The sequence below is a fragment of the Mustela erminea genome, chromosome 9 (genome assembly GCF_009829155.1).
Source record: "Mustela erminea isolate mMusErm1 chromosome 9, mMusErm1.Pri, whole genome shotgun sequence".
Taxonomy (NCBI): Eukaryota; Metazoa; Chordata; class Mammalia; order Carnivora; family Mustelidae; genus Mustela; species Mustela erminea.
This window is the reverse complement of record NC_045622.1, coordinates 5401289-5428263: the sequence shown is the minus strand read 5'-3', so window position 1 is coordinate 5428263 and position 26975 is coordinate 5401289. Positions and strand designations below refer to the sequence as shown.

At 48.7% G+C, this 26975-nt stretch overlaps 2 protein-coding genes and 1 long non-coding RNA gene across 7 annotated transcripts in view; 1 reads left to right on the top strand and 2 right to left on the bottom strand.

Annotated features, from left to right (window-relative positions):
- The window catches only part of LOC116599439 (protein NPAT), a 68015-nt gene extending 64041 nt beyond the window's left edge, over nt 1–3974 (top strand). For all 4 annotated transcript variants that reach the window (XR_004289376.1, XR_004289374.1, XR_004289375.1 and 1 more), the window contains one exon: nt 3720–3974. The gene's annotated coding sequence lies outside the window, so the exon portion shown is untranslated. The remainder of the gene's footprint in view (nt 1–3719) is intronic.
- ACAT1 (acetyl-CoA acetyltransferase 1) lies at nt 330–23080 on the bottom strand. 2 transcript variants are annotated; one of them, XM_032359276.1, is made up of 12 exons: nt 22922–23080; nt 15255–15302; nt 13501–13618; nt 13040–13135; nt 12717–12817; nt 6842–6985; nt 6253–6403; nt 5373–5468; nt 3973–4086; nt 2958–3022; nt 997–1154; nt 330–637 (listed from the first exon to the last, which is right to left on the bottom strand). In XM_032359276.1, the coding sequence occupies exons 1-12, from the start codon at nt 22991–22993 to the stop codon at nt 517–519; spliced, it is 1284 nt and encodes a 427-aa protein (XP_032215167.1). In that variant the 5' UTR covers nt 22994–23080; the 3' UTR covers nt 330–516. The 2 variants fall into 2 exon arrangements, with proteins under 2 accessions (XP_032215167.1, XP_032215168.1); XM_032359277.1 differs by lacking the exon at nt 15255–15302.
- LOC116599444 lies at nt 17217–19786 on the bottom strand. Its single transcript, XR_004289378.1, has 2 exons — nt 18172–19786; nt 17217–17457 (listed from the first exon to the last, which is right to left on the bottom strand). It is a non-coding gene; the product is annotated as an uncharacterized LOC116599444 (long non-coding RNA).
- Nucleotides 23081–26975: the final 3895 nt, after the last annotated feature.

Genomic DNA, 26975 nt, shown 5'->3' with positions numbered 1-26975 from the left:
GCACTTTCCTGCTATAGTAATCCAGAGGCCAAACCCCAGGATATTCTAACCCGCTACCCCCCAGTCCTGCATGCTAATTCCCCCCTAGACCTGAGCACATGGATCTGTCCTGTTTCCAGCAACACTGTTCTCACTTTCAGGAGTCTGATAAAGCTCAGTCAGCTCTACCTGACGTTCACTGACCTGACCTCTGACCAGCCTCAGAATGTAATTGATGATTTGTTCTGTAAAACGGAAGCATCTACTTCTAAGTTACTAATAAGTACACACTGGTGTCTCAGGTAGTATAGCTTTCTAACAACTACTTTGAACTAAAGATTACAAAAGACTTAAAGCAGAAGAAAACATTTATTTATAATTTCAAAAGGTTTGAGGATTGATCTTATCATACTGTAAAAATGTTAGAAAAAAATAGAAAATGAAACAGATGGGCGTATATAAGCGACCCAGGTAGCGAGTCATACTGATTACAGCAGACCTTTCTGGCCACGGAGGGTTGTTTCAGACATGAGCTTCCTACAGCTTCTGGATCAGCAGGGCAGACGCCCCTCCTCCTCCATTGCAGATACTGGCAAGACCGTACTCTCCTTGCTTCAGGGCATGAACCATATGAACGACAATCCTGGCTCCAGACATCCTAGGAAGAAGAAAGCATTTGTGTTCTTTCATCAATTAAATACCTAATCAAAACAGTTCCCATTCCAAGTTCTCTTGAAAAGCCTGTTACATGTTTTAAGAACTATTACAGCTTTTTTTTAAAGCCCAAGCATAGATTTTAATCTTAAGACACTATTAGCTCTCAGGCAACAAATGAGGCAGATCTGTATTCAGTGTTAGATCCTATCAGAAATGGTGTTCACTCTTCGAAGGACAGATGGGAAGGAAACCAGTTCAACCAGGAGTAACAGGATTAGCATGAAGCGGCTAAGATTTAGACAAAACTACAAGGCCATTATGAAGCCATTAGCCTGGACAGACTCGTCTGACTTCACCTACCCGATGGGATGTCCCAGAGAAACTGCTCCTCCGTCGATGTTCACTTTGTGGGGATCGAGGTCCAACATTTTAATGTTTGCCAGCACAACCAAACTGAAGGCTTCATTCACTTCCCACATCGTAATATCCTCTTTCTTCAGACCTGCATCTTTAAGAACCTAAAAATTTTTTTAACAGTCAAAACTTACTTTCATTGTTTTTTTGGAATTCTACAATCTGGGTTTCTAGTTCCCTGTGATGCAAGAGATACTTAAATACGGAGTTTCTTAGTTTTGAGCAAGAAGAGCCTTTTCATTTAATATCTCACTGCACTGTGAGCAAAGAATTCTGTTTGCATTATTTATTATATGCGTCAATAGAAAGAATTAGATTTTCTTGAACAGTCTATGGATACCTGAAAAAAACATGTGTTCTCTATTTGGGGGTTATAACTTGATAATCTTAAAATCTTTTTTACTACTTTGATCAGTTGTAGATTCTTTATCTGTCAAATGAGAGAGGCCTGTTAGTTTCTGCTCTTAGTACAGTGGTTTTTCTCTGCATCTCCTAGTTTCTCCTATATAAAAGCTGCTCTGCGGTTATATGGGCGCAGACATTCTTAGCTGTCATATCCTCACTGCAAATTATCTCAAGTCTTTAATTCTGAGCAGTTTGTCAGCTATGCAAAAGATGTTCTAAAATTCTGCTGCTGGCTTTTTTTTTTTAAGATTTTATTTATTTGACAGGTCACAAGTAGGCAGAGAGGGGTTGGGGGGGAGCAGGCTCCCTGCTGAGCAGAGACCCCCCCACCCCCCACCCAATGCGGGGCTCGATACCAGGACCCTGAAACCATGACCTGAGCCGAAGGCAGAGGCTTAAGCCACCAGAGGCTGAGCCACCCAAGTACCCCGTTTTCCTTTTATTTAAAAATTGTTGTTGTGAGAATTAGTAAAAGTAACTGGGGACTGTTCCCACCCACCCCCCCTCCCCGCCCTTCCTCCCTCCCTGCAGCAGGCTCTGTTTCAGGCTGTACAGCTCCCACAACATGAGACAAAACCCATGTGGCCCCTTCCCTGGCCCTCAGTCAAGCCGGGGTCAGGATTGGAGCTCCGCCTTCAGAATCCAGGCCCGTTTCTCCACCTTGCTGTCCTGCGCGATGCAGTCACTTTCTGAAGCTGTTACTCTCTTCCTCTCTGAACCCTGCCGCCCCATCGTTTCTGATCCTTTCTTCCCACAGTCCTCACTGACTTCTGCTCTTTCTGGGTGTTGCTGTCAGAGGTCCCCTCCCAGGGTGAGGCCCTCTCCTTCCAAAAGGGGGTATTTGCTGGAATCTGCCAGGCTCCTTCAGTACCGTCTCTTCCTGTGACCCCGTAGCAACCTCCCTTAGAGACAGTGACTGGAGTACATAGGTTTTTTGTTTTTAGTTTTACTCTAAGACCAGCTCCCAGCAGTTTCCTTTTGGAGTGGAGACCTCTCCTAGTACTGCGTTATTTGCTTTGAATTCTAGACCCAGGACCTTCAGTACTCTGCTTTGCCACATCAGCCTCCCACTCTGTGGCCCACGCCAGGTGCGAGTAAGCATCCTACCTAAAAATAATTCCAGACTTTGCGTCGGTTTCACTGAGGTGGGCTGCTCAGACTATTTTCAGAAGTTGGAAGATCTGGGGGCCTTTTGGTGCCTCAGGCAGTTAAGCATCTGACTTCAGCTCAGGTAGTGATTTTGGGGTCCTAGGACCGAGCCCCATGTCGGGCATCCCACTCAATGGGGGAGTCTGAGTCTGCTTCTACCTCAGCCCCTCCCTCCATTCGTGCTCTTTCTCTCTCAAATAAATAAAATTAAAAAAAAAAAAATTAGGAAGATTTGAAACCAATCTATCTCTAGGCTTCCGCAGATGAGTAACATTTAAAACCCAACCCCGCAGCTCTGCTCTAAGCAGAAGCCGGCATGATGCAGTAATGACCGCCCCGCACTGGGCTCTCACCTTGGGTACAGCATACGCAGGCGCAACTGGAAAATCAATGGGTTCAACAGCAGCATCAGCAAATGCTAAAAAAAAAAAAAAAAAAAAGTCATTAAAATCTTTTTTACAAGTGATATGTTATGTATCATGTGCGGAACTGCAAGCTTCCTAACCCCGTTCCTGTTTTAAGACTCTCGACTTTATAAAATTAGATCCATCATCTAGGCCGCAGATTTTCCAAAGCAGGGGGCTGGGGGAATTGGCCTCCAGGGACACTGGCATTAGCTAGACAAGATGTAGGTGCTGCAGTGGGTAGAAGGCCCCTTCCTGCAGCATCCAGGGGGGGCAGAGGCAACCGGGCGTCCTCCAGCGCGCAGCACAGCCTCCGGAAAAGGAATTACTGGTTGCAGAATGTCGCAAGCGCTGAGGTTAGGAAACCGCGCTCCCAGCTGAAAACAAGGCGGTGCCTGAGTGGCTCAGGGGGTTCATAAGGCATCTGACTTGGTTTTGGCTCAGGTCACCATCCGAAGGTAGTGGGACCATCCGGGTTCCGTGCTCAGCAGGGAGTCTGCTGGTCCCTGTCCCCCTGCTCCTCCTTTCTCTAATAGATAAAATCTTCTAAAAAAAATAAAGCAACAAAATGGTATTGTTAAACTTGCTCACAAGGTGGATTTTACAGCTAAAAATGTTTAAGGAGATGAAGGGTGTGACAGCCACATAGTTAAATGCCAAAATGTCTCGACTTCTTATTTCTAAACCCCTACCTTATTCTTTTTCTTCTAGGCGGTTACCTCTCCCCTGCGTGCCAGGACCACGTACCTCCTACCCCCACTCAGCAGACAGGCTAGGAAAGATCTGATGCTTACTCTTCTACAAAATGAATGATAAAGGAGCTTCTAACTCAAAATATGAGGGACTGTCACACGAACCACCCAGAGAGAAGGAGCTGACCTCAATGCCGTGTGACCAACATGGAAACTCCGTTTCAGGAAGCTTCAAGGGGCTTAGGAGGAAAGCAGTTCGGAACACGTGCTACCTGCTATTCTGGCCAGCGGCCTGACGTCGAGCCTCCGGGCCGCGTCTGCAGTCATGAGCAGGAGGGCAGCCGCGCCGTCGTTGAGCGTGCTCGCGTTGGCCGCGGTGACTGTGCCTGGAAGCAGCAGTGAGCGTGAGGCCACGACACTTGACACCACGCTCATTTGGTTCAACTGACTGAACTGCGGGCACCACGGGGGCTGCTGGGTGCATGGAAATGACCAGTATGTGTGGAGACGATGCCCGCTTTCAGGAGACCCACACCTGGCTATTTCTGGCTGGTTTTCTACCCCTTTGTTCACAGCTCGCTCAGCAACACCAGCATGCCGGCAGGAGGTACATGCTGGCTTACAAGGCTGCCAAGGTAAGGACCAGCTCGTTGCTCTTTCTTCCCAGAGTCTAACTTTGCTTATCCACATTAGAGCAGATACTGTGTCAAAACCATGTACATCTTGGGGCACCTGGGTGGCTCAGTGGGTTATAGCCTCTGGCTTTGGCTCAGGTCATGATCCCAGGGTCCTGGGATCCAGCCCCACAGCAGGCTCTCTGCTTCCCTTCCTCTCTCTTTCTGCCTACTTGTGATCTGCCAAATAAATAAACAAAATTTTAAAAATAGTAATTTAAAAAAACAATATCTTCTCTACAGTCACTTGAAGTTAAATGTCAAGAATACTAAAAATAACTGAACTGGATGTTTTAAATTTTACAGAATGTAAATTATATCAGGTAAGCTTTTATAAAAATTGTGACCAAGCCCCTATAGTAGATTGCAGCTAAAAATACACAAATATACTTTTGCAACATAAATTTTACATGGTGCTTTAAAAAAGACTGAGCCCTCCCTGTAGTTGGTATTAACAAGTTCAAATCAGGAAAGGCAGAAAAAGTAACTTTAGAATCTAATCGCCAATAGATCTGCCCATTTTAAAAGCAGCATGGACCACACCTCAAGGATTTCAAAAGCATTAACTGAGACACTTGAATCCTGTTTATGATAGATTCGGACAGTTACTTACTGAGGACCTACTACAAGTCAGGCACTAGAAAAAAACCATGAACGACACTGCTGGCAACTTCATCCTCAAAAATCTTACAGGTACTTAACATATAAACACATTTCATTACAGAATAAACTTTCAAAATGAATTAAATATGAAAAACTGAATTCTATACTCATTCTATAGTCTCTTCCCTATGATTTCTATATTGAAGGTATTAACAAAATTTTTAATATTTCTGGATGAGTATCATTTGTTAATTTCATATGAGCCTTGAATTGAAAATGCTAAATAACATCTAAATGTTTTCTAGAATTACTTAACTAAAATCCATAGGCAGTTCCAAGAGCAGAGGTGGTATATTAACTCCACTTTTTGCCACGGTTCATTTCTTCGTACTAACCATTTTCTTTCTGGAAAACTGTCTTCAGCTTTGGGACTTTGCTAAAGTCAACCCGTTTATATTCTTCATCTTCTTTCACCAGGACATCTGGTTTACCTGCAGTACAAGTCTCATCAGCAGTCAGAACAACGAGTCCCTCAGTAAGACACAGCAAATGTACCCCCCACACCGGGCCTGCACACCTTGCACCACCCCAAGTCAACCCTACTGGAGAATCCACCACCTACCCTCTCTCTGTTAGGGACTTGTAGAGTTTAAGTAGTTTAACATTTTAAATCTTTGATGGCCCCATCCCATTCTATTGTCTTGCCCTTTTTAGATCACAGATTCCAGCCACCTTCCTGACCCCAGGGCTGGACAAGCTCTAGTAATTCCGCCATCCCGAACCTCATCATTTCTCCATGGAAATGGAACCTAAACCAGTTAATGAGTCTTCATGCTGAGTCCCTGCTGGAGCAGAGGAGGAGACCTCCCTGCTCCGTGACCGACAGCCTTCAGATGGGAGCCGGAGATGGGACAAAATGATGCAGCTCCCAGAGTTGCTGCCATGCGGCCTTCAGTCCTGGGAGGTGCCCCCCAAAGCCTGCCTCCTCACCTCAAAGGCTAATAAACTGTCACTGATACTAGAAAATGTCTAATAAATATAAATATGTTTCTCAAACTGGGAACATTATTAGTGGTGTTTGTAGCTGAGCTGGAAGTGGATATGAAATTGGGTGGACTTACATTGTAACTGGACAGCATTTCCCTCTGTTAACCATAAGCAAAAGTATGTGTCCTCAGGTGAACAAAGATAAAAATGTACTAATCTAAAACAATTTTTTAGCATAGCAAGAATATTTTAGCATAAAAAACCTATGTTGGAACATCATCCCTCAACCTTTTACTGTAATTGTGACAGGGATAACTTCATTTCCAAATTTTCCTGCTTCCCACGCTGCTTTACTCCTGGTGTAGGAGTTAATCGCGTACGTATCCTGTTCCTCCCGTGCAATGTTCATCTTCTTCGCAGTATTCTCAGCACAGTTCCCCTGATAAAAGATGGAATTCTTAAAAAAAAATTCGCTTTGCAGAACTTATAAAATATCTATTAACTTGCATAACATAAAACAGTGGTTAGCTGTTAAACATAGTTTCTTAAAATACACTCTTGCTGTACTAGGTCATTTTTCACTCACGTCTCTTATTGAGATACTTCAGTGAGTCCAGAATTTCTATTTCAAAGGTAAATAATTAAATAGCTACAGAATCTATAATCAGAAGTCAGAACACTCCCTATTCCAGTGTGGGCCAGAGGATTCAACACCCAAGTCAAACTGATGCGGGGAGCTAAGAAATGTGTTCCTGAAATGAATAGCTAAAATCAACATTTATGGAGCCCACCCTTCAGTTTCTGAATTTGCATATCTTTAAACACCAAGTAGTCCTGTGTACTAACTGGGATTTCTCCCCAAAAAAACAAGCATTACCATATGGATCTTATTGTAGACATCCGTCAGCCCATCTTTCACAATCAAATCTTCCAGCTTGACACCACCGTATGGCGTGGCTCCTCTGCTCATGACGTAGGGAACGTTGGACATGCTCTCCATCCCGCCTGCCACCATCACATCCTGCTCAGCAGCGAAAACAATGTCAACTCCAACAGGACCTACAGCCATGGATGCCCACCACGCAGCCACCACCAACACGCTTCCGTGGGCCTGGCTAGGCTGCTACACAGTGGGCACAGAGGCACCCTCTCTGAGCCAGATGAAAAGAAATGGTCTAAAATGTCAAGATATTTAAGAATCAGGTATCCTAATAAAGCAGCTCTTCTCCATAAGCAGTTTAAGGAAGTGCCCCTTGCATACCCTATAATGGACAGGACAGCCTGGGTACTGGAGAAAGGGCTTCACTAGAATCACAAGAATCATAAAGACCATGCAAGAAAGAGCACACAACCAACAAAATCATGGCCAACAAATGTAGTATGACTCCCCTGTGCCTCTCCTCTACAAGATACAGCACGTTCTCACCACTATAAGTTGCTTACCAGCTGGCGTGCTACGTGCATGAGGAGGGACTGGAGAGTTACAGAGTATTAGGATACTGTGCCAAAAGAGTTTCAAGCAGTGGTGTTTAATGATGTAAAAGAGTGAGTTACTATTTACGAGGAAATGTAGGTGCTCTGATGGGCCTGGAGCTCTGAGATTTCAGAGAAGTGGAGACCGCAACCCAAGGAAAGGCCTCAGCAGAAGAAATAGGAGCTGTGCCCCAGAAATAAGACACCCAGTTTGGCCAGGGTGTAGATTAGCGGAAGACCTCGTAAAAGAAGCCCTGGAAAGGTAAGTTGGTTCGAGCATGTGCCAGCGTTAGCATCTTGCATGTGGCTGTTCGAGATTTTGGCATAAACACTGGATTCTACAGTTAATGAAGGTTTAAGCGACTATGATGAATGTGTCCTGACAGGGCTGGTAGTAAATGTGTGCTTTATTGACAGTCCTGTCCCGTAGGCCAGTGTTTGAGAATTGGCTTCCTTCTACCTCTCTTCCCTTCAACCATCCCCCAATCTGGAGATTTAATACCACCTGAAAAGACAAGGTTTTACTACTCCTGGTTTGGGTAAAGTTGCTTACAACAAAGGTGAAGCTGAAATAAATTTCCTGTACATGAAGCCAGAACTTGGCAAACAGTGGTCCCTGGCTTCCGGCGTAGCAGAAAGGGCAAAGTAATGCTTAGTAGGCAGCAGTTCGAGGGTTTTCTGAAGGCAACCGGCCTTAGGCCGCTTGACTCTGCTCTTTTCAGTTTGTATGAAAAATATGACTCAGTACTTCCCAAGCACCTGCCTTACAAGTGAAGCAACGTTTACACTGCTTGAGCAAATGTCAGGCTGCTTGGGCAAAAGCTGCTGGTCCACACAGGACGCCTGATGAATGCAGGGGTCAAGGAGACAGTGGAAGGATGTGGGGAAAACCTCCAGTACCCACCCACAGGATTCTTGCCTCCTTAATAACCTGCTCACAGTCCTGGCTTGTCTTTGGCTGACTGCAGCAGAGTCATTCAGCTGAAAGTAAAGTCAGGAACATGTACCGATGATACTTTATGCAGAAAACCCAAAAGTACTAGAGCTCATACAGCAATTCAGTAATGTGGCAGGCTACAGAAATCAGTTGCTTTTTTATACACTAACAGTGAAACTGTAGAAAGGGAAATTAGAGAGTTGATTCCATTTACAATAGCACCAAAAACCCTAAGACACCTGGAAATAAACCTAACCAAAGAGGTAAAGGATCTGTATTCGAGGAACTACAGAACACTCATGAAGGAAACTGAAGAAGACACAAAAAGATCGAAGAACATTCCATGCTCATGGATCAGAATAAACGTTGGTAAAATGTCTGTGCTGCCCAGAGCACTCTATACTTTCAATGCCATCCCGATCAAAATACTATCAGCATTTTTCAAAGTGCTGGTTTAGTCCTAAAATTTGTATGGAACCAGAAAAAGCCCTGACTCACCAAGGAAATGATGAAAAAGAAAAAAGCCGGGAGCATCATGTTGCCTGATTTCAAGCTTTATTTACTACAAAGCTGTGATCACCAAGACAGCATGGTACTGACACAAAAACAGACACATAGGCCAGTGGAACAGAGTAGAGAGCCCAGATATGGAACCACAACTCTATGGTCAACTCCTCTTTTACAAAGCAGGACAAAATATCCAATGGAAAAAGACAGTCTCTTCAGTAAAAGGTGCTGGGAGAATTGGACAGCCATGTGTAGAAGAATGAAACTGGACCATAAACTCTCAATGGATGAAAGACCTCAATGTGAGATGGGAATCCATCAGAACCCTAGAGGAGAACATAGGCAGTAACCTCTTCAACATCGGCCATAGCAGCTTCTTTCAAGACAGGTCTCCAAAGGCAAAGGAAACAAAAGCGAAAATGAAATTTTGGGACTTCATCAAGATCAAAAGCTTCTGCACAGCAAAGGAAACAGTCAACAAAACAAAGAGACAACCCACGGAATGGGAGAAGATAATTCTGCAAACGACACTATAGATAAAGGACTGATATCTGGGATCTATAAAGAACTCCTCAAACTCAACACTCAAAAAACAGATAATTATGTCAAAAAATGGGAAGACATGAACAGACACTTCTCCAAAGAAAGCACACAAATGGCTAACACACATATGAAAAAACATTCATCATCATTAGCCATCAGGGAGATTCAAATCAAAACCACATTGAGATACCACCTGACACCAGTCAGAATGGCCAAAATCAACAGGACAGTAAACAACGTGTGTTGGAGAGGATGTGGAGAAAGGGGAACCCTCTTAACACCACTGGTGGGAATACAAGTTGGTGCAGCCACTTTGGAAAAGTGTGGAGCTTCCTCCAAAAATTAAAAAGAGAACTACCCTAAGACCCTGCAATTGCACTACTGGGTATTTACCCCAAATATACAGATGTAGTGAAAAGAAGGGCCATCTGTACCCCAGTGTTCAGAGCAGCAGTGTCCACAACAGCCAAACTGTGGAAAGAGCCGGGATGTCCTTCAACAGACAAATGGACAAAGATGTGGTCCATATATACAATGGAGTATTACTCAGCCATCAGAAAGGATAAATACCCAACTTTTGCATCAATCTGTATGGGTATTCTAAGACTCCCAGGATCCTTTGCCACACTCAACACTGCCCTGAAAGATGAAAGCTGTTCAAAGAAATAATCCTACTTCTCTCCTGATGGGCTCTTCCCAGACGGCTGTGGTAACTCTCTACGTGACCACATGCCACGCATCGCTGTCTCCACCCCAGCGGCGTGGACTCGCGCCCAGGTCACTTGGGCTAGAATGAAAGGCTCCTTGGCCCTTCTCCCGGAAGGCCTCTCTCCCCCTTTCTGTCCCCTCACCCACACCTGCTGTGAGGCCTTCACAGACCTCGTGCTCGCTCACACACCCCTGTGCATCCTGCCCCACCACCAACACGGGAAATACCCGGATCAGGACACCTGGCCCTTCTGGGACGAGCTGCCCGTCCTTCTGTTCTGTTCCCTGGTTCCTGGGTAGGCGTTTATCAGCGCCACAGCCCTGCCCTGGATAGCTGTACTCCCAAGTCCGTCTTCATCAAACACCGCTCCTTTCAGGACCAGAGACCTTGTCACGTCTATCAGCGAGTGCTAATCAACTAACCAGTTAGTACAAACCAACAGAAGAAACTTGTTTGCATAATATTATTGGCTATTTTAAAACAAATAGTTTAATATAAAACATTAATGGAAGCATTAAAGCCAAGTTATTTCCTCACAGCCTTTAACCAGGAATAAAGAGCTAAATATTTTGCCAGTTTTGAAATGAAGAGATTCTCACTTACTTCTCATGTAAGTTCTACTCAGTTACTCTAAAATACTGAATATTCATTCCCAGGGGGTGATGGCAATAGTGAGGGACAGAAAATAAGGTATCGATTATTCTTCAATACAAAATAAAAAGTGGCCACTTTCCAAAATATTTCAAAATATTTTGATAGTTAAAAATATTCATTCTGGGAACCTGGATGGCTCAGTAGGTTAAAGCCTCTGCTTTCAGCTCAGGTCATGATTCCAGGGTCCTGGCTTCGAGCCCCACATTGGGCTCTCTGCTCGGCGGGGAGCCTGCTTCCTCCTCCTCTCTCTCTGCTGCCTCTCTGCCTACTTGTGATCTCTGTCTGTCAAATAAATAAATAAAATCTTTTTTTTAAAAAAATATATTTTTTTTAAAAATTCATTCCTAGTAAGTCAGATAACTGTACACATGCAGAAATACCAGCCGAAAGCGTCTCCAGGTAGCACAAACAGCATTTGCTAGAGAATCACCGTAAATCCACTGAGAGAAAACTTTCCTTCTCAAACAGTTCCCAGCATGGAAACCATCTCCTCCGATTTCCACTGGCTGCTGTAGCCAAGGCCTAGTAACACCCCGTGCTGGTGTCACCCTCTGTACAAAGGAGTTCCTTTGCAAACTGTGCAACTGTACCACTTTTACGGAAGCATTTGAAAATATCCTCTGGAAATCTTCTGACTCAAATTCTCCTCTTAGTAATCTTTCCAAGGGACCAGTTTGTACGTGATGAGACTGTTAACGTTCTGTCCACCGGCGACCCCTGAGGGTCCCAGAGCAGGCGCTCAGCTCGTGGGGCGGGAGGGGAGGAGGGGTCACGCTTGTCTGGCTCCAGACGTGCTGTTCTCACCTCTCCACGGAACCCCTCAGAGCGGCTGTTCAAGGACCGAGACCCAGTGACCAAGAGGCACGCGTACAGGCACGCGTGGCGCCATCGTCTAAAATAGTGAGGAAGGGGAGACCACCTCGATGTCTGGTCCACAAGGGCCCAAAAAATACGCTTTCGTTACTCAGGTCAGGAGAACACGAGCACGTGCTCACGGAGAAAGATCCCGCAGGCATTCCGTGGGGTACAGAGTTTAGGCAACTTGCCCAGAGTCTCTCTGCTCCTAGTGGCAGAACACACAAGACAGCGGGAGAGAGAACGAAGACCTCGTTTCACACGCGTCATTTCCGGGCCCGCCTGAGCACGCGCGGTTTATGGGAACGCGTCAGAACTGTCCGCGAGGGGGCGCCCCAGCCTCTCTCCCTCTCTGCCCGGGGACTGGAAACACAGCCAGGGAGGCGTGTCCGCAGCGCACCCGGCGCGTGCGGGCCGAAGTCCACACACACCTGCTGGGTCACACCCGAGACCCCGAGAGGCCAGAAGGCACCAGATGCGACTAAGACCCCCGCTGTCCTGTCTCAACCATGCAACCTTGCCGGCCAGTCTCAACCTCACCCTCTTCACACGCAAAAGGAAGGGCTCAGACGGCCCCGCTCTCCGTTCCGCAGCCCGAGCCCGGGCTCCTCCCGCCGCAGCACGCGCGGACCTCAGGTGAAGACGAGCTGCCAGCGGCGCCAGCAGGGAGCGCGGTGTGACAAGTGAGCAGGGACGTGGCAACTACTGATCGGGCCTCGGTTCTGGGCTCTGCCAGTGACTGGATCCCCAGGGTCAGCACCTTCTCCTCCACGATGCAAACCCTTATTACTCCGGCAAATAAAATCTTTCCTGTTGAGTCCCCAGAATCTCAGAAAAAGACCAAGTAAAGGGTCACCTGAAAACCCAAACCTCTTCACTGAAAGCTCATTTCAGACCCCAGACCCTCGAGGTACCACCTGCGCGCCCCTTCGGATGGAACAGGCGGATCCAGACCCTCACGAGCCTCGGAGGAGGAGGAATCCCACTTCTAAAGCACAAATGTGCTGCGATTTCCAGCATCTCTGAACACCGCCTGTTATTTGGTTATAAAATGGGATCGAAGGCTCTTCTTACCTGGTGTCCACACATGAGATTCTGCGAGGCCATCATGATGGCTTTCATGCCCGAGGCACACACTTTGTTCACAGTGGTGCAAGGAGTGGAAATCGATAAGCCTAAAACCAACACAAACAAGTCCTTGTGAAAAGCGGGGATACCCTTCCCACACAGCTGCAGAACTTAAATTAATACAACAGAGCACGCGAACCTCTAACTCGCCACAGCATCCCTCCTGCCAATTTTAACCAGATTATATGATGCATTTAACATTGACCCAGCCTCCACTCGGCTCTCCCGAACAGCTGATGACGCATCAAAGCAGACACGGCTCCCAGTACCTGCGCCCAGGGCCGCTTGCCTTGTTGGCGCTTGTCCTTCACCCCCTTGCAGAACGTTTCCCATGTACACCTCCTTCACTTCTTCTTTTGGAATCCCTGATTTTACAAAAACAAAACGCATTTCCATATTTTAGTCAATTTAATTAATGGTTACCTAATCAGTTTCAAGATAGTCTACAGCAAGACGGTTTCTTCCTCTTCTCGGCTGACATTCATCCTACATGTAGTACAAGGATTTCCTTACAGGGGAATTTAGAAAGGAGGGCATGGAGTACTTCTAAGTGTTATGTATACAGTAAGTACAAAATAAGTGTTTGCCCCATTGAAGCACCGCCTCCCTCTACACAAAAAGCAAAGCAAGTGGGGCGGCTGGCCAGCTCCGTCAGGAGAGCATGTTTGAGCCCCTTGGGCAGCAGAGCTCACTTGAAAAAACCACCCAGAAGAGCACAGTGGTGACTGACCTGCCTTCTCGATGGCTCCCTGAATTGCAATGGAACCAAGCCTGGTGGCCGGCAGGGAGGCGAGGCTGCCCAGAAAGGATCCAATAGGAGTTCTGGCAGCACTCACTATGACCACTTCCTGGTAAGACAGGAGATGGTAAAAATGATGACATTTAAATATTTTATCCAAACCATCTTTCATGAAATGAACACAACTCAATACACAGGAGACCCCCAATCTTACCCACAGGGAATCCGTTCTAAGATGCCCAGGGGATGCCTGGACCTGCAGACAGAACTGAGGCCTGGACGGTGTCCGCTCCGGCCTGCACAGCCACCATCCCATGAGGCCCCGTGAGAAGGGAGCCAGAGCAGCCCCGCAAACGCGGATACAGCACCAGGAACCAGATACGGGGCATAACAGCTACGTGACTGTGTCCCTCAGTGTCTCTGTGGACTGTACGCACCCTTGTGACGACAACACAAGAAGATAAAATGCCTCCGTACCAAGATGACAGAAGTGAGTGACACGGGCACTGGGCCACTAACTTTCTGAGGAAATCAGGAGACTCATCTCCTTCCAGACCAAGGCGGACCACAGCCAAGCAGAACCATGGATAAGGGTGACCATTTTATTATTTAGGACACAGACTTTTTTTTTTTTTCCCCCAGAACATAAGCAGGGAGAAGGACAGAGGGAGAGGGAGAAGCAGGTTTCCTGCTGAGCAGGGAGCCTGATGCGGGGCTCAATCCCAGGCCCTGAGATCATGACCTGAGCTGAAGGCAGACACTTGCAACTGAGCCACCCAGGCACCCCTAGACATGCTTTTTTATGAATGACTATTTACTCAATAAAGATTGAAATAATCTAAATATCTGAATAGCAGTAAGACTAATCAGTTCACTGAGGATGCTTTATGATTAAAGATCTAACAGAAAACCTGAGACAAACCAAGTCTAAAATAAGCACAGATCCTTCCCAGTTGTCCACAGAAGGCTGGAAACCAGAAGAATACATTTCACAGCTACTCCTCAGTGAAAATTTTAGAAACGATCGCTTTACCCGTGTTTACTGCAAAATCAAGAACCCTAACGAACGGCTTCCTCCTGAAGGCTGTTCTGGGCTCGGAATCCAGACCTACGAGCGATGTGGGGCTTAACGGGGACTCAGCAGAGTCATAACTTCCTAAATGATTAATACGAACAGTAATATGAAATTGAAGAAAAAGTAGATAAAAGTTCTCTTAAACACTGTCAAACTCTATTTTAACAATTCCCTCCTTACACTTGCCTTCCACACTCTCCGACCGAGCTCGGGGACAGTCGGAGACTGCTGAGATCTGGATAGAAGGCTATCGCTACGTCACCTGAGGAACCTGTCAGACACAGGGCCCCTTGGAAAGTAACACTGTGATCAGACGGCGGTCCTCCCGGTCTAATCCCCAGCCTGGTTCAGTTCCTTTCTTCTAGGATCTTCCAGGTGTCCCTCAAAATACAAGGGTCCCCAAGCGTAAGAAGGAACCCCGCACGGTTTCAGAGAGAAGGTGGTTCTGTGGGAGATAATGGGGAAGAGGTGGCTGCAGAGCTGGGCCCTAGACCCATCTCTTGGCCAGGATCTAGGCATCTAGCACAGGATTTCAGTAATTAGCTATTCCTAGCCCCCACAGCAGCCCAAGACCCCATATATATGCAAATATAAGAATATGCATTCTTTACTGACTATATTTCCCTTTAAATTCTTGAAATTTTAAAGCACAATTTAAGTTTATACTTACATTCAAAGTGGGTTTTGAAACGTAACTTCGCTCCATGTATCTTATTTCCTGTAATATAAATATTTGTAAAATTATAATGTAAAAAACTTAAATCTACATCACCACTTCTCAGTGGTGGGGTTCTGATGAGTTCTTTCTGCTTCCTTATATTTTTTATTTCCACGTTCTACACAGCATGTATCATTTATAATCAGAAAAAATTTACTTCTTTATTCTATTTTGATTTGCTGTTCATTGCAACTGTTTTAACTTTTTTTTTTTAAGATTTTTTGTTGTTGTTTATTTATTTGACAGACAGAGATCACAGGTAGGCAGAGAGGCAGGCAGAGAGAGGGGATAAGGCGGCTCCCTGCTGAGCAGAGAGCCCAATGTGGGGCTTGATCCCAGGACCCTGAGACCATGACCTAAGCCGAAGGCAGAGGCTTTAACCCACTGAGCCACCCAGGTGCCCTGCAATTGTTTTAACTTCTGATACCTTTGTAAACTTTAAATCTATAAGCCTTTAAGTATAAGCTTTAGTTTTAAGTTAAATCTTCTAAATGTTTTTTCTAAACTAATTTCAGTACCAAACAAAAATGTCATTTTTCAAAAAAAATATTTTATTTAACTTAAACTTGCTATTATTTCCTTCAACCACTTCTAACAAATGGATGATTTATCTGAAGCAAACACACCTCATACAAATATAGTCTATCTTGCCAAATAAGTTCTTTCTTTTTTTTAAGATTTTATTTATTTGACAGACAGAGATCACAGGCAGGCAGAGAGGCAGGCAGGGTTGGGGGAGAAGCAGGCTCCCCACAAAGCAGAGAGCCTGATGTGGGGCTCGATCCCAGAACCCTGGGATCATGACCTGAGCCGAAGGCAGAGGCTTAACCCACTGAGCCACCCAGGCGCCCCCAAATAAGTTATTTCTTAAGAAAGAAATGAGTAAGTATCTTCTCCCTACATGTCTATTCTTACCACACCACTTTTAGTAACAAATGCCAACAAGAACAAGCAGAGAAAATCCAAGTCACGGTTCAGAGACCCGACTGATCTAAAACTGGACAGTCTGCAGGGCAAAGAACAAAGGATAAATTTTTTTACCCTCTGGAGTCAGAAAGCATAATAAATATTCAAAAATGACACTTATATTTAGACCCTAATCTTGTTGATAGCTGTAAATGGCCAATCATATCTCAGAGCCTACAAACATCTAAAAGCTAGCCTGACTTAAAGCAAACAACCAATTACAGCTTTCAGTTCGCAACAGAGCACAAAACAAAGGAGATGTGACCAAGAGTGGCTCTAAGCAGAGAGAACCACTAAAACCACAAGGCATCCTCTCAACACTGATGCATAACGCGTTCAGATTAGAACAGATACATCAGCATCTTCGAGACAGAGGGTGTTCCTGGGTCATAGAAGAGAATTTAAGAAAATCCTTTTTCCAATGTTAAGATGACAGAGTAACTCACTTTTATGTACAAAGTTCATATAAACAAGTTTGCTATAAGAAATAACCTAATTTAATCCTGATTTTTATTCAAAACCATAATCATTACAAAATTCAATGCAGCCCCTCCTTTTTTTTTTTTTTAAGATTTTATTTATTTATTTGACAGAAAGGTTACAAGGAGACAGAGAGGCAGGCAGAGAGAGGGGGGAAGCAGGCTCCCTGCTAAGCAGAGAGCCCGATGTGAGGCTCGATCCCAGAACCCTGAGAACACGACCTGCCTGAGGTGAAGGCAGAGGCTTAACCCACCGAGCCACCCAGGCGCCCAGTGCAGCCCCTCTTGCAAGGAGATGGCTTTTCAGTCTTCATGAGCGAGAGGACAGACTCGCCTCCCACCCGGCTCCTCACTTGAGATCACGGACATCACAGGAGGCATCACTGGGAATCTGGAATCCACAAAACGGGGCCCTACACTCCAGCAGTGTTACAATCTTATGAAAGGAGAAATGTTAAAATCACCCGTACACAGTCCACTGTCCAAAGACAGCTCGGTGAAAAACCGGAGAGAGGCTGATGAACGAGCCACCCCGGCTTCCATGGAGAAGGTTCCTGGGCGTCGTGCAGGGTCTCCAAATACGCGGTGCCATTGAGATGCTTCAGAAAGGGGTCCCGGTTTGTGTACAATCATCGCTCCCATCATCCAATGTAAACACAACGCATGTCACCGACGTGCTGTCACTTTCCAAATGACCTGTCTGTGCAGACCTTGAAATAAAATGTATCTGCCATCTCTGCCTGTGTCTTGGGAAGCTGGGTCCTAAGTCAGGTGCACGCTTTCCCCGCCGGGAGGCACCAGCGGACACGGCTGTCAAGAGCAGCCCACAGCCGCGCCTGCCCACGGGGCAGGAGGGCACTCTTCACGGGTCAGTGAATCTGGGGTGCTGCCGAAGGATTCCAGCCTGTCACCTGGGATCCAACTTTGAATTAAAGGTTCCCACTTGTACTCCCCAGTATTTGGAAAGTACACTTTTGGTGGAAATCGAATGTATCATCCTTTGTGGGCCATATCCAAGCAGCGGATTTTTTTTACAAGTCCCCACTGGTGGCACACATGCCAGTCCCTGCCTCTCCGACCATGCGGCTTCCTCAAAGGGGAGCGAAGGGACACCCAGGCCTCCGAGTCCCCTGCCCCCGCGCCCCCGCCCCCCCACGCCGGGGGAAGACCTTGACGGGGGCCTGGGTCGGCGGGATGACCGTGGGCTCGGGATCAGCCCGTCGCAGGGGCCGCAGCCAGCCAGCACCACTGCCAACCACGGCCGCGACCGCAGAGAGAACAGCCAGGAGCAAGCAGAGAAGCAACGGGATGAACCAAAATACTCAGGGAAAGAAGGGAGAGGAGCCGGGCACACGACAAGGGACAAAAGAAGATTACTCGGTGGGCGACCTCCCTGTCCAGGCTCCCGCAAGGGTGGCACCTACCGTGCGGCCTCGGGTGCCCCACGCAGCTGTTGGGCCCGGAGGCCGGCTGCCCTGAGCAAGTCCACGACGGGATGAGGTTCCTTGCCACCAAGGCCACTTTTCCTGGCACAGCGGCCACCTGCAGCCGAAGCTGCCCTGGCCTGTCTGGCCGGCCCTGCCACCACCAGCTGCCCTTCCACGGGGCCACATCTTCATGTCTCCCCCTACTCCGTTCACCCCTGTACTCCCGGATCATTCCAGAAGCACACACAGGCTCTGCTTCCTCTCACCCGAACCCACGTTTCTCCCCAAGCTGTCCCCTCACTCCCCGGCCCCCAGGGACACGGGTTCCCCACCAAGTGACACGGGGCTCACCTCTCCATGGCTGACCCCCACCCAAGCCGATGCTGGGTGTCTGCACTCGCTGGGCCAGAGGTTCCCTCCACCCCTGTCCACTCTCTCCCCCCTCTACTTCCCGGGCTCCTGAACCGGCATCTCCGCCCTCAGCACCTGCCCAAGGCCATGTCCAGCCTCCACCTCTCCACTGACCTCCCAACTCACTCAGTCCCAGGGCCCAGGGACGCCTTCCATGAACCGTCCCACTCACCACACCCTATTCCCCCAGGAAACCGGTTTCTTCCCAGTGCATCCCCCCTCAGAGCATCGCACTACCATTTGCCCGGTGCCTGAACCCCAGTCCTAGCACTCGCCCTTCGTCCTGCCCTCAGACCCATGTACTCCATCACGGATACTGCCAACTCTGGGTCCAAAACACAGCGCTCTTCCTCCCCCGGCTTTGTCTCCACCACCGCCCACGAGTCCCGGCGCCTCTCTCGCTGGAGTCCACGGGCACCTGACTCACCTCCCATAACCCCGGACTTCTGCCCGCGGTCCAGTCGGTTTTAAACACATCAACTAGATCTCATCGCTGCCCTGGTTCATCCTTCTACGGCTTTCCATCGCTCCCGGAATGACATCAAAACCCTGTCCGTCATTCGGCAGGGACACAGCCCCTCCATTCTTCCAAGGCTCACTTCACTCTTGCCCTGTGCCAGCTGCCCAGCCTATGCTTTGTCCTCAACCTGCCCCACCACCCAGAGCCGACACTAACAGCCCATCCCCTGCTCCCCATGCGAGCCGATATCCACTCTCGATGTCCCAGCGCTGAGGACACCTTCCCACAGTGCTCCTTCCCGACCACCCAACGGAAATCGGCCTCCCCTGCTGACAGTGTGTCATCGGTAATACGCATGGGACGATCACAACCAGCAGAAAGAGTGTCCTCTGCGGCCCAGGGCCACTCGGCCGCACCCCCGGCCCTGGAAACCTTACCTGCCTGAGCCAGGCAGGGCCAGGCCTGGCGGCCTCCGCTTCCATGCACCCAGGGCACGCTCACGTTTTCCAGAACACACAATTCTGTGGCCCCTCGATGACCTGTCTCCACACTACACTGTGAGTTCTGAGAACAGATGTTATTTACTCTCTCCTCGTGACCGCAGTAGACACCAAATAAATATCTGAGCAAAATCCGAAACTTACAGCAAGTGTGAGCAACAACACTGCAGGCAGGAAGTCCATTCCGAAGCCTGTGAAACAGCTACTGAGCGAGGAGGTGAGGGCCGATGCTACCTGCTACGTGGAGATCATAAGTAGGCAGAGAGGCAGGCAGAGAGAAAGAAGGGGAAGCAGACTCCCCGCCGAGCAGAGAGCCTGATGCAGGGCTCGATCTCAGGATCCTGAGACCATGACCCAAGCCACAGGCAGAGGCTTTGACCCACTGAGCCACCCAGGTGCCCCAATAAATAAAATCTTTAAAAAAAAAAGAGAGAGATAGAAAATGTTAAACATAGAGAAAGACAAGCACAGAAGATGAAGAGAAATGGGGGAAGATGGCCGTGTGCAGACGGAGGGTAGGAATGACAGATCTGTAAGCCAAGGGCATCCGAAGATTGCCAGCAAACTACCAGAAACAAGGACGAGGCAAGGGGGGGATTTCCCTACAGGATTCAGAGGGAGTGGGGTCCTGCCAACACCGTAATTTCAGATTTCCTGGCCTCCAGAACGCTTTCTCTTGTAAACTGCCCAACCAGTGGGATTCTGTCACAGCAGGCCAAGGACATATCGCACCCTCCTTGTTGAAAATCTCACCTCCCCCAGCTTTCAGACGACACTACATTCCCCTGCTTTTCTTCCATAACACTATCCTCTCTTCACTCATCTTGGCAGGCTCTGCTTGCCCGGTCTGTCCTGAACATCATGTCTCCCAAAGGCCCTATGCTGAGCCCTCCCCACTTCTCCCTCTACACCTGCTCTCGGGGAGCCCCTCAATGACCACGGACGCCACTGTCATCTGCAGCTGGTGACTCCCAAATCTCCATTTCCTCCAGTTCTCTTAGTTGTCAAACCGGCAACCTCAAACTCCATCCAAAACACAATTCATCACTTTCTTTCTCCTGCCACATCTGTTCCTCTGAAAAACACTACTATCCACCTAAATGGCAGGCCAAATTATAATTGGCTCCCAAATTATACCGAACATCTTCTAACTAAGCTCCTCTTAGCCAGTCAGTCATTCAGGTCAACAGATTCCACCTCCAGGCCACCTCTGCAGTCCACCCCTTGCCTGTTTACTACCACCTCAGGTATCAGCGCCTGCCACCACACTCTGTTCTTTTGCCCTGTGTGAGAGGAAAGGCTAGTGAAATGAGTCAAGCAGAGAGAGTCAATTACCATGCGGTTTCACTTACTTGTGGAGCATAAGGAGTAACATGGAGGACACTGGGAGAAAGAAAGGAAAAGTGAATTGGGGGAAATCAGAGGGGGAGACGAACCATGAGAGACTGCAGAGAAATATACAGGTGACAGAAAAGCTGAAAACAAGAGGCAGGCGGTAGAGATTAGCACCAGGAAGGCATTAGGACACATAGGGCCCCCTGACAGACCCTGTGATGTGTGCACCCACAAGTGTCAGCCCCACAGCTACACAGAGGAGCAGAGGGAAAGGAACTGGGAGCAAACAGGGTGAGGACTGGCACAGTGCAAGAAATTTTTTTAAAGTCTGAATATTAAAACAAACAATAACCTGGGGTCAAAACAGCAAAACAGAGAAGTCTGAAAGAGTATCAAATGCAGTAAAGATCAAGAGGATGAAAAAAGAAATACACACGCACCCAAAAAAAGCACTGGCATTCTTCAAATGAGGGGCACAGAACTCTACCACCAGAGGCTTAAAAAGAAAGGGGATATACTTTAAAAAAAGAAAAAAGAAAAAAAAATCGTTACAGCTGGAAAGGTGACAAGCTCCTATATAGGCAGACCATAGGGCAGACTTTGTCTCTGAAGGAAAAGGTGAGAGCCAGTATGATGGGTGAAGGTCAAGTTCCATTCAACAAACTGACACTAAATATGGCAAATCCTGTTACAACAGGTTTCCAGTAAACCACCACTTATTTCAAATTAGGACCAATACTGATTCCTAGAATTCAATGAAATGAGCACCATAAATCATTTTCTGTAAAACCTACGGCTCTTCCCATCAGCAACATGGGTTTGGATCCAAGTTCTTAATTAAACTGTAAATTAAGAGGGTTCTGCAATCGTCTTTGGCTTTTTGAGAGGACCTAGTTCATCTAATTCACCTGGTCAACACCGGTTGAAACTCAGGTTAACCTACTTATACTTTCCTGACTTCCCAAACCACTGCAGGAACTAACAAGAACTGATGCAGGTCCATGTCCCAGTTCCGCTCTGCGCTACCTTAGACGGGGAAGGAAAGAAATAACGCCTCTTTGTGGAAACCCTCTCCTCCTGACTTTCCCCCAGAATTACTGTGACTCCTCCACGTCCTCCTGGCCTCTCCCTACAAGTTCCACATTTCTGCTCTCACAGACCTGTCCGCGGCTGCTACCTCCCACCTCCTCCGGCCAGCACGCGGCTCAAGTTGCTTCACGCGGAAACCAAGCCCCCACACACACACCCCGCACCGCAATCCTGTGTAACCTCGGGCTGCTGCGACACAACCCGAACACCGACGGTCTCCACCGACTTGCGTCAAATTCTCGTACCACGCGGGTGGCTTTCGAAGCGTCCGACCCGAAGCCACCTGGCAAAGGCACCTTCGCCGGCCACGCCTTCAGTCCTCCACGACTCCCAGGTTTCGCAAATCTAAGTCGCAGGCGCCCTGGTTCTGAGCCTCTCGGGAGGACCGGCTCCCTTTCAGGGCCGTGGCCCCGCGTTCCCTAAACACGGCGAGCGGGAGCGGAGCACGCCGCCGGACGCCGCCGGACGCCCTCCGGGCGCAGCACCGAGCACACCCCGCTCCTCGTGCGCGGAGCAGCCCCGACTCTCCCCCGCGAGGGTCAGGCCGCATCCGAGCGGGGCATCTACCCCCCTCCGGCCTCACGCCCGCAGGCCCGCCGATGCCCTAGAGCACGAGCACTAGCACGACGTGAACGAAATCCCGGAGAAGGCGGACGGCGCGGACTGCCGGCCAGGCAGGACCCGGACTGGGCCCTTCTGGCTGCCGAGGTCCGTGCCCCGTGCCACCCACGGGCAAGCGAGCAGCGAGCGGGCAGGGGCCCCGAGAACGCCCGGCACGCACAGGTGCCAGGGAGCCGTGTGCGTGTGCGCGTGTGCGTGTGCGCGTGCGCGGCTCCGGTGGGCTTCCCCGCGCGGGCCCGCGGCCTACGCCCCGGACTCCCAGCGCCGCGAGCGGGGGCCCTCCCAGCCAGGGGTGCCGGCGCGCCGCGACCCGGGCCCGAGCCCCCCTCACCTGCAGCGGCCTCTGGAGCAGGAGACCGCGCCCCCGGGCGCTACAGCGCAGAAGGGCCGCCAGCACAGCCATGGCCGCCGGGCGTCTAGACACACTCAGCAGCCGGAGACGCCGACACCCGCAGCCAAATCCCGGCGCCGCGGCCCCGCCCGCCCTGCTCCCGCCCCGCCCTCCCCAATAGCGGCCACGGACGGCGGCGGCGTGCGTGGCTATTGGCCGGCAGGAGGGGGCGGGGCGGGGCAGGGCCTCCGCGGACCGATTTGGCCTGAGCCGCCCCACAGTCCGGCCAGCACGTGACAGGCCGCCCGTCCTTCTTCCCCACTTCTGACCTTGCGGGGTCGGTGGGGCAGGGTCACCCGGGCGTTTAACGCTCACCGAGCCGTCTTCTCCCACTCAGACCCACCCGGCTTATTCACATGTTATTGTGCAATCCAGTTCGCTTTTTGCTTGTTTTTAAAGATTTTGAGAGAGAGAGTACGCGCGTGCATACACACACACACACACACACACACACACACACACACACGAGGGGGGAGGGGCGAGGCACACGGAGAAGCAGGCTCCCTGCTGAGCAGGGAGCCCCAGGCGGGACTCAATGGGGGAACCCGGGATCATGACCTGAGCCCAAGGCAGACGCTTAACAGTGGGAGCCACCCAGGAGTCCCCCCAATTAGTTTTTAATTTATGATGAGATAACGTTTGCAAGTATGTTTCAGGAAGAGGAGGAATAGAATACACGTTAATAGCTACCTTTACTGAGCAATTAATAAGAATTTTTAAAGTAAGTTTACTTATTTCTCTTTTAAGTAATCGCTATGCCCAACATGAGCTCGAACTCAGACCCAGAGATCGAGTTGCACCCCTGGGTGACTCCGTGGGTTAAGGGTCTGGCTTCGGCTCAGATTTGATCCCAGGGTCCTGGGATAGAGTCCCGCATGGGTGCCCCACTCCTGCTCAGCAGGGAGCCTGTTCTCCTGGCCCTCCCCCTCCACCTGCTTCTGATCTCTCTCTCTCTGACAAACACAACAACTAAAGAGTTGCATGCACCACCTACTGAGATAGCCAGGTGCCCACAGAATAAGAATCCTATTAAACTTGAGGCTTCTGGGTGGCTCAGTGGGGTAAAGGTAGGACTCTTGATTTCAGCTCCGGTCATGATTCTGGGTGGTAAGATCAAGCCCAGAGAGCAGGGACTCTGCTTGGGATTCTCTCTCCTTTCCCCTCTCCCTCAACTCATGCTCTCTCCTTCTCTAAAATAAATAAATGAATCTTTAAAAAAAAAAAAAGATTTATATTTAATATTCACAGAAACTCCATGAACTACATGCTATTATTATCCACCTCGTAACTAAGGAGCTAACTGAAGTACCGAGAGGGTAACTTTTTTGTCACAGTTGCACACAAAGTGTTGTGGAGCTGAGGTCCGAACTGATTATGTCTGCATAGCATCACTTCCCTGTTCCTTTTCCCAGAGAACCATGGAAATGTCAGCCGTGATTACTGTCCTCACATTTTGGGAACCCAATACTTAACCTTGAATCATCATCTGAGACAGCAAATCTTTGTGACTCTAACATTTTCTTTTATTGTCATATAGAAGATACAAAAAGTGGAGTGTGTGGGTGGCTCAGTAGGTGAAGCGTCTTCCTTCTGCTCAGGTCATGATCTCAGGGTGATGGGATCGAGCCCCACATCGGGCTCCCGGCTCAGCGAGGGAATCTGTGTCTCCCTCTGCCTCTGTCCCTCCCCCAGCTCGTGGGCTCTCTCTCTCTCTCTCAAATAAATAAAACTTTTTTAAAAAGAAGATACAAGGAGTGACAGCACACAACTTACCCAAGCCCATATTTTTCCTAAAGTAAAATTCCCACCCTTCATTATCTTTTGTTTGAAATTGTGTTTGTGGGCAGTTGAGGGAGATTGCATTTTTCAAAGATGACCACACCTGTAGTTAGCCGACCCAATAAGCTCTTCTTTCCACGTGCCTGATGCTTACTCCAGAGGTGGGGTTTGTGTTACCTCCCCCAGAATCGGAACACAGACTGTGTGGACCAGGGCAGTATGGCAGAAATGAGCCTGTGTGATTTCCCAGGCTAGGTCCAGGACAAAATATGGATAAAAAGCCTTGAAATGACTCCAGTTCCCAGCATTCAACCCTTCTAAGTTGAAAGCCCAGACATCATGGAGCAGAGATAAGCCTTTCTTTCTGTGCCCTGAATTCATGTGCCACAGAACCAGTGAAATAAATTAAATGGCTGTTTTTGTTTTTAAACCACTATGTTTGGGGTTGGGTTTTGTTTGTTTGTTTGTTTTTAAAGCAAAGCAGCAAATAAACACAACACCCCATCTTTAACTTCTTGGGCACCCCAGTTGTCCCTTAAAGTAATGTTTGATTCCTTCACCTATCAGAGCCTCTATATTCAAGGTCACCAAGTTCTACCCCCTTCCTCTGACTTTCACACTCAATGCCTTCTCTCTTGCTAAGCCTCCTCCAGGCCAAGCACAGACCTCTCCACACCTCTTGCTTCAACAGCTACTGAAAGAAAATCATTACAGTATGTACCCGTGCCTAAGCTCTGTGTTTGTGGCCCAAGATGTATATACCTATATAAGATATTTATATCTACATATATACATCTATATATCTTAAAATTTTATTTATTTGAGAGAGAACATGAGCAGGAGAGCAGCAGACTCTGACCTGAGCACAGAGTCCAGTGTGGCTCAGTCTCACGACCCTGAGCTGAAGGCCTGACCTGAAACCAAGAGTCAGTCGCTCAACCGACTTTGCCGTCCCGTATGCCCCCAAACTGTCACAGATTTAGAGCAAACAGTCTTACTGACCCCTACTTACCACTCTGTACTTGTAGACAGTCCACTTCAAAATGCAGGCCAAGAAGCAAGGCAGCAGCTACCTGACACGGCATAAGCACACTGTGAAATGTTTAACACTCAGCCAACACAGTAGAAGCGAAGGTCAACAAAGGTCAGGTCGTAGCTATAAAACAGACGTGGGATTAGTAAGTGGGGTGGGGAGGGAAGCAGCAGAGAATTCGATCAAGGCTGCTGACCTGAGAGACTGAGTTCATTCCGAAGTGGAGCAAGGGTGTGACTCTTGGTAAAATGCTCAGGAACCAGCTGGAAAGACACATGGCTCCTGGCAGGGAGAGCCTGGGCTGGCACCGGGCTGGGGCGTCCACATGGAGACGAGGGTGAGAGCTAGGGAAGTCAATGAAGAGGAGGGAATCCAGAGGAAAGTCTGGGGCGTGCAGGCAGAGGAAGAGCAGGGAAGGAGACGGACAGAGGGAAGAGAGGAACGTGTGAGACGAGCGGGAATGGCATCTTTAACACCAGGGGTTGAAACGAGTTAACTGGGTTCAACCCAGTTCAATATGCAAGTGCGGTGTGTGGAACTTAAGAAACAAAACAAACAAGCGAAGGGAGCAAACACAGAGGCCAACCAAGAGCCAGACTTAACTGGGAGAACACACTGGCGGGTGCCAGCAGGGAGGGGCGGGTGGGGGAGGGGAAGCAGGTGATGGGGACGAAGGAAGTGTTGAATCACTGCATTGTACACCTGAAAATATTACACTGTATGTTAACTAACTGGAATGTAAATAAAGCTTTAAAAAAAAGTGGCAGGGGCACCTGGGTGGCTCAGTGGGTTAAGTGACTGCCTTCCGCTCAGGCCCTGATCCCAGGGTCCTGGGATCAAGCCCCCCATCGGGCTCTCTGCTCAGCAGGGAGCCTGCTTCCTCCTCTCTCTCTCCTGCCTCTCTGCCTACTTGTGATTTCTGTCTGTCAAATAAATTTAAAAACCTTTTTTTACAAAGTTGCAAATGCTGTAAGGAGCTCCAGAGAGAGGAAGATTGAAGATGCACCTTTGATTAAGCAACAGGGACGTCACGGGTGACCTTGGCCAGAGAACCAGTGCGGCATAAGGCAGCGAGTAGGACATGGCAGAACCGGAGGCAGACAGTGGAGGAGACTGTCGAGGTGTTTAGAAGAAAACAGAAGGAAGACACTGAGGTCACAGTGCCAGCAAGGCAGGGGAGGA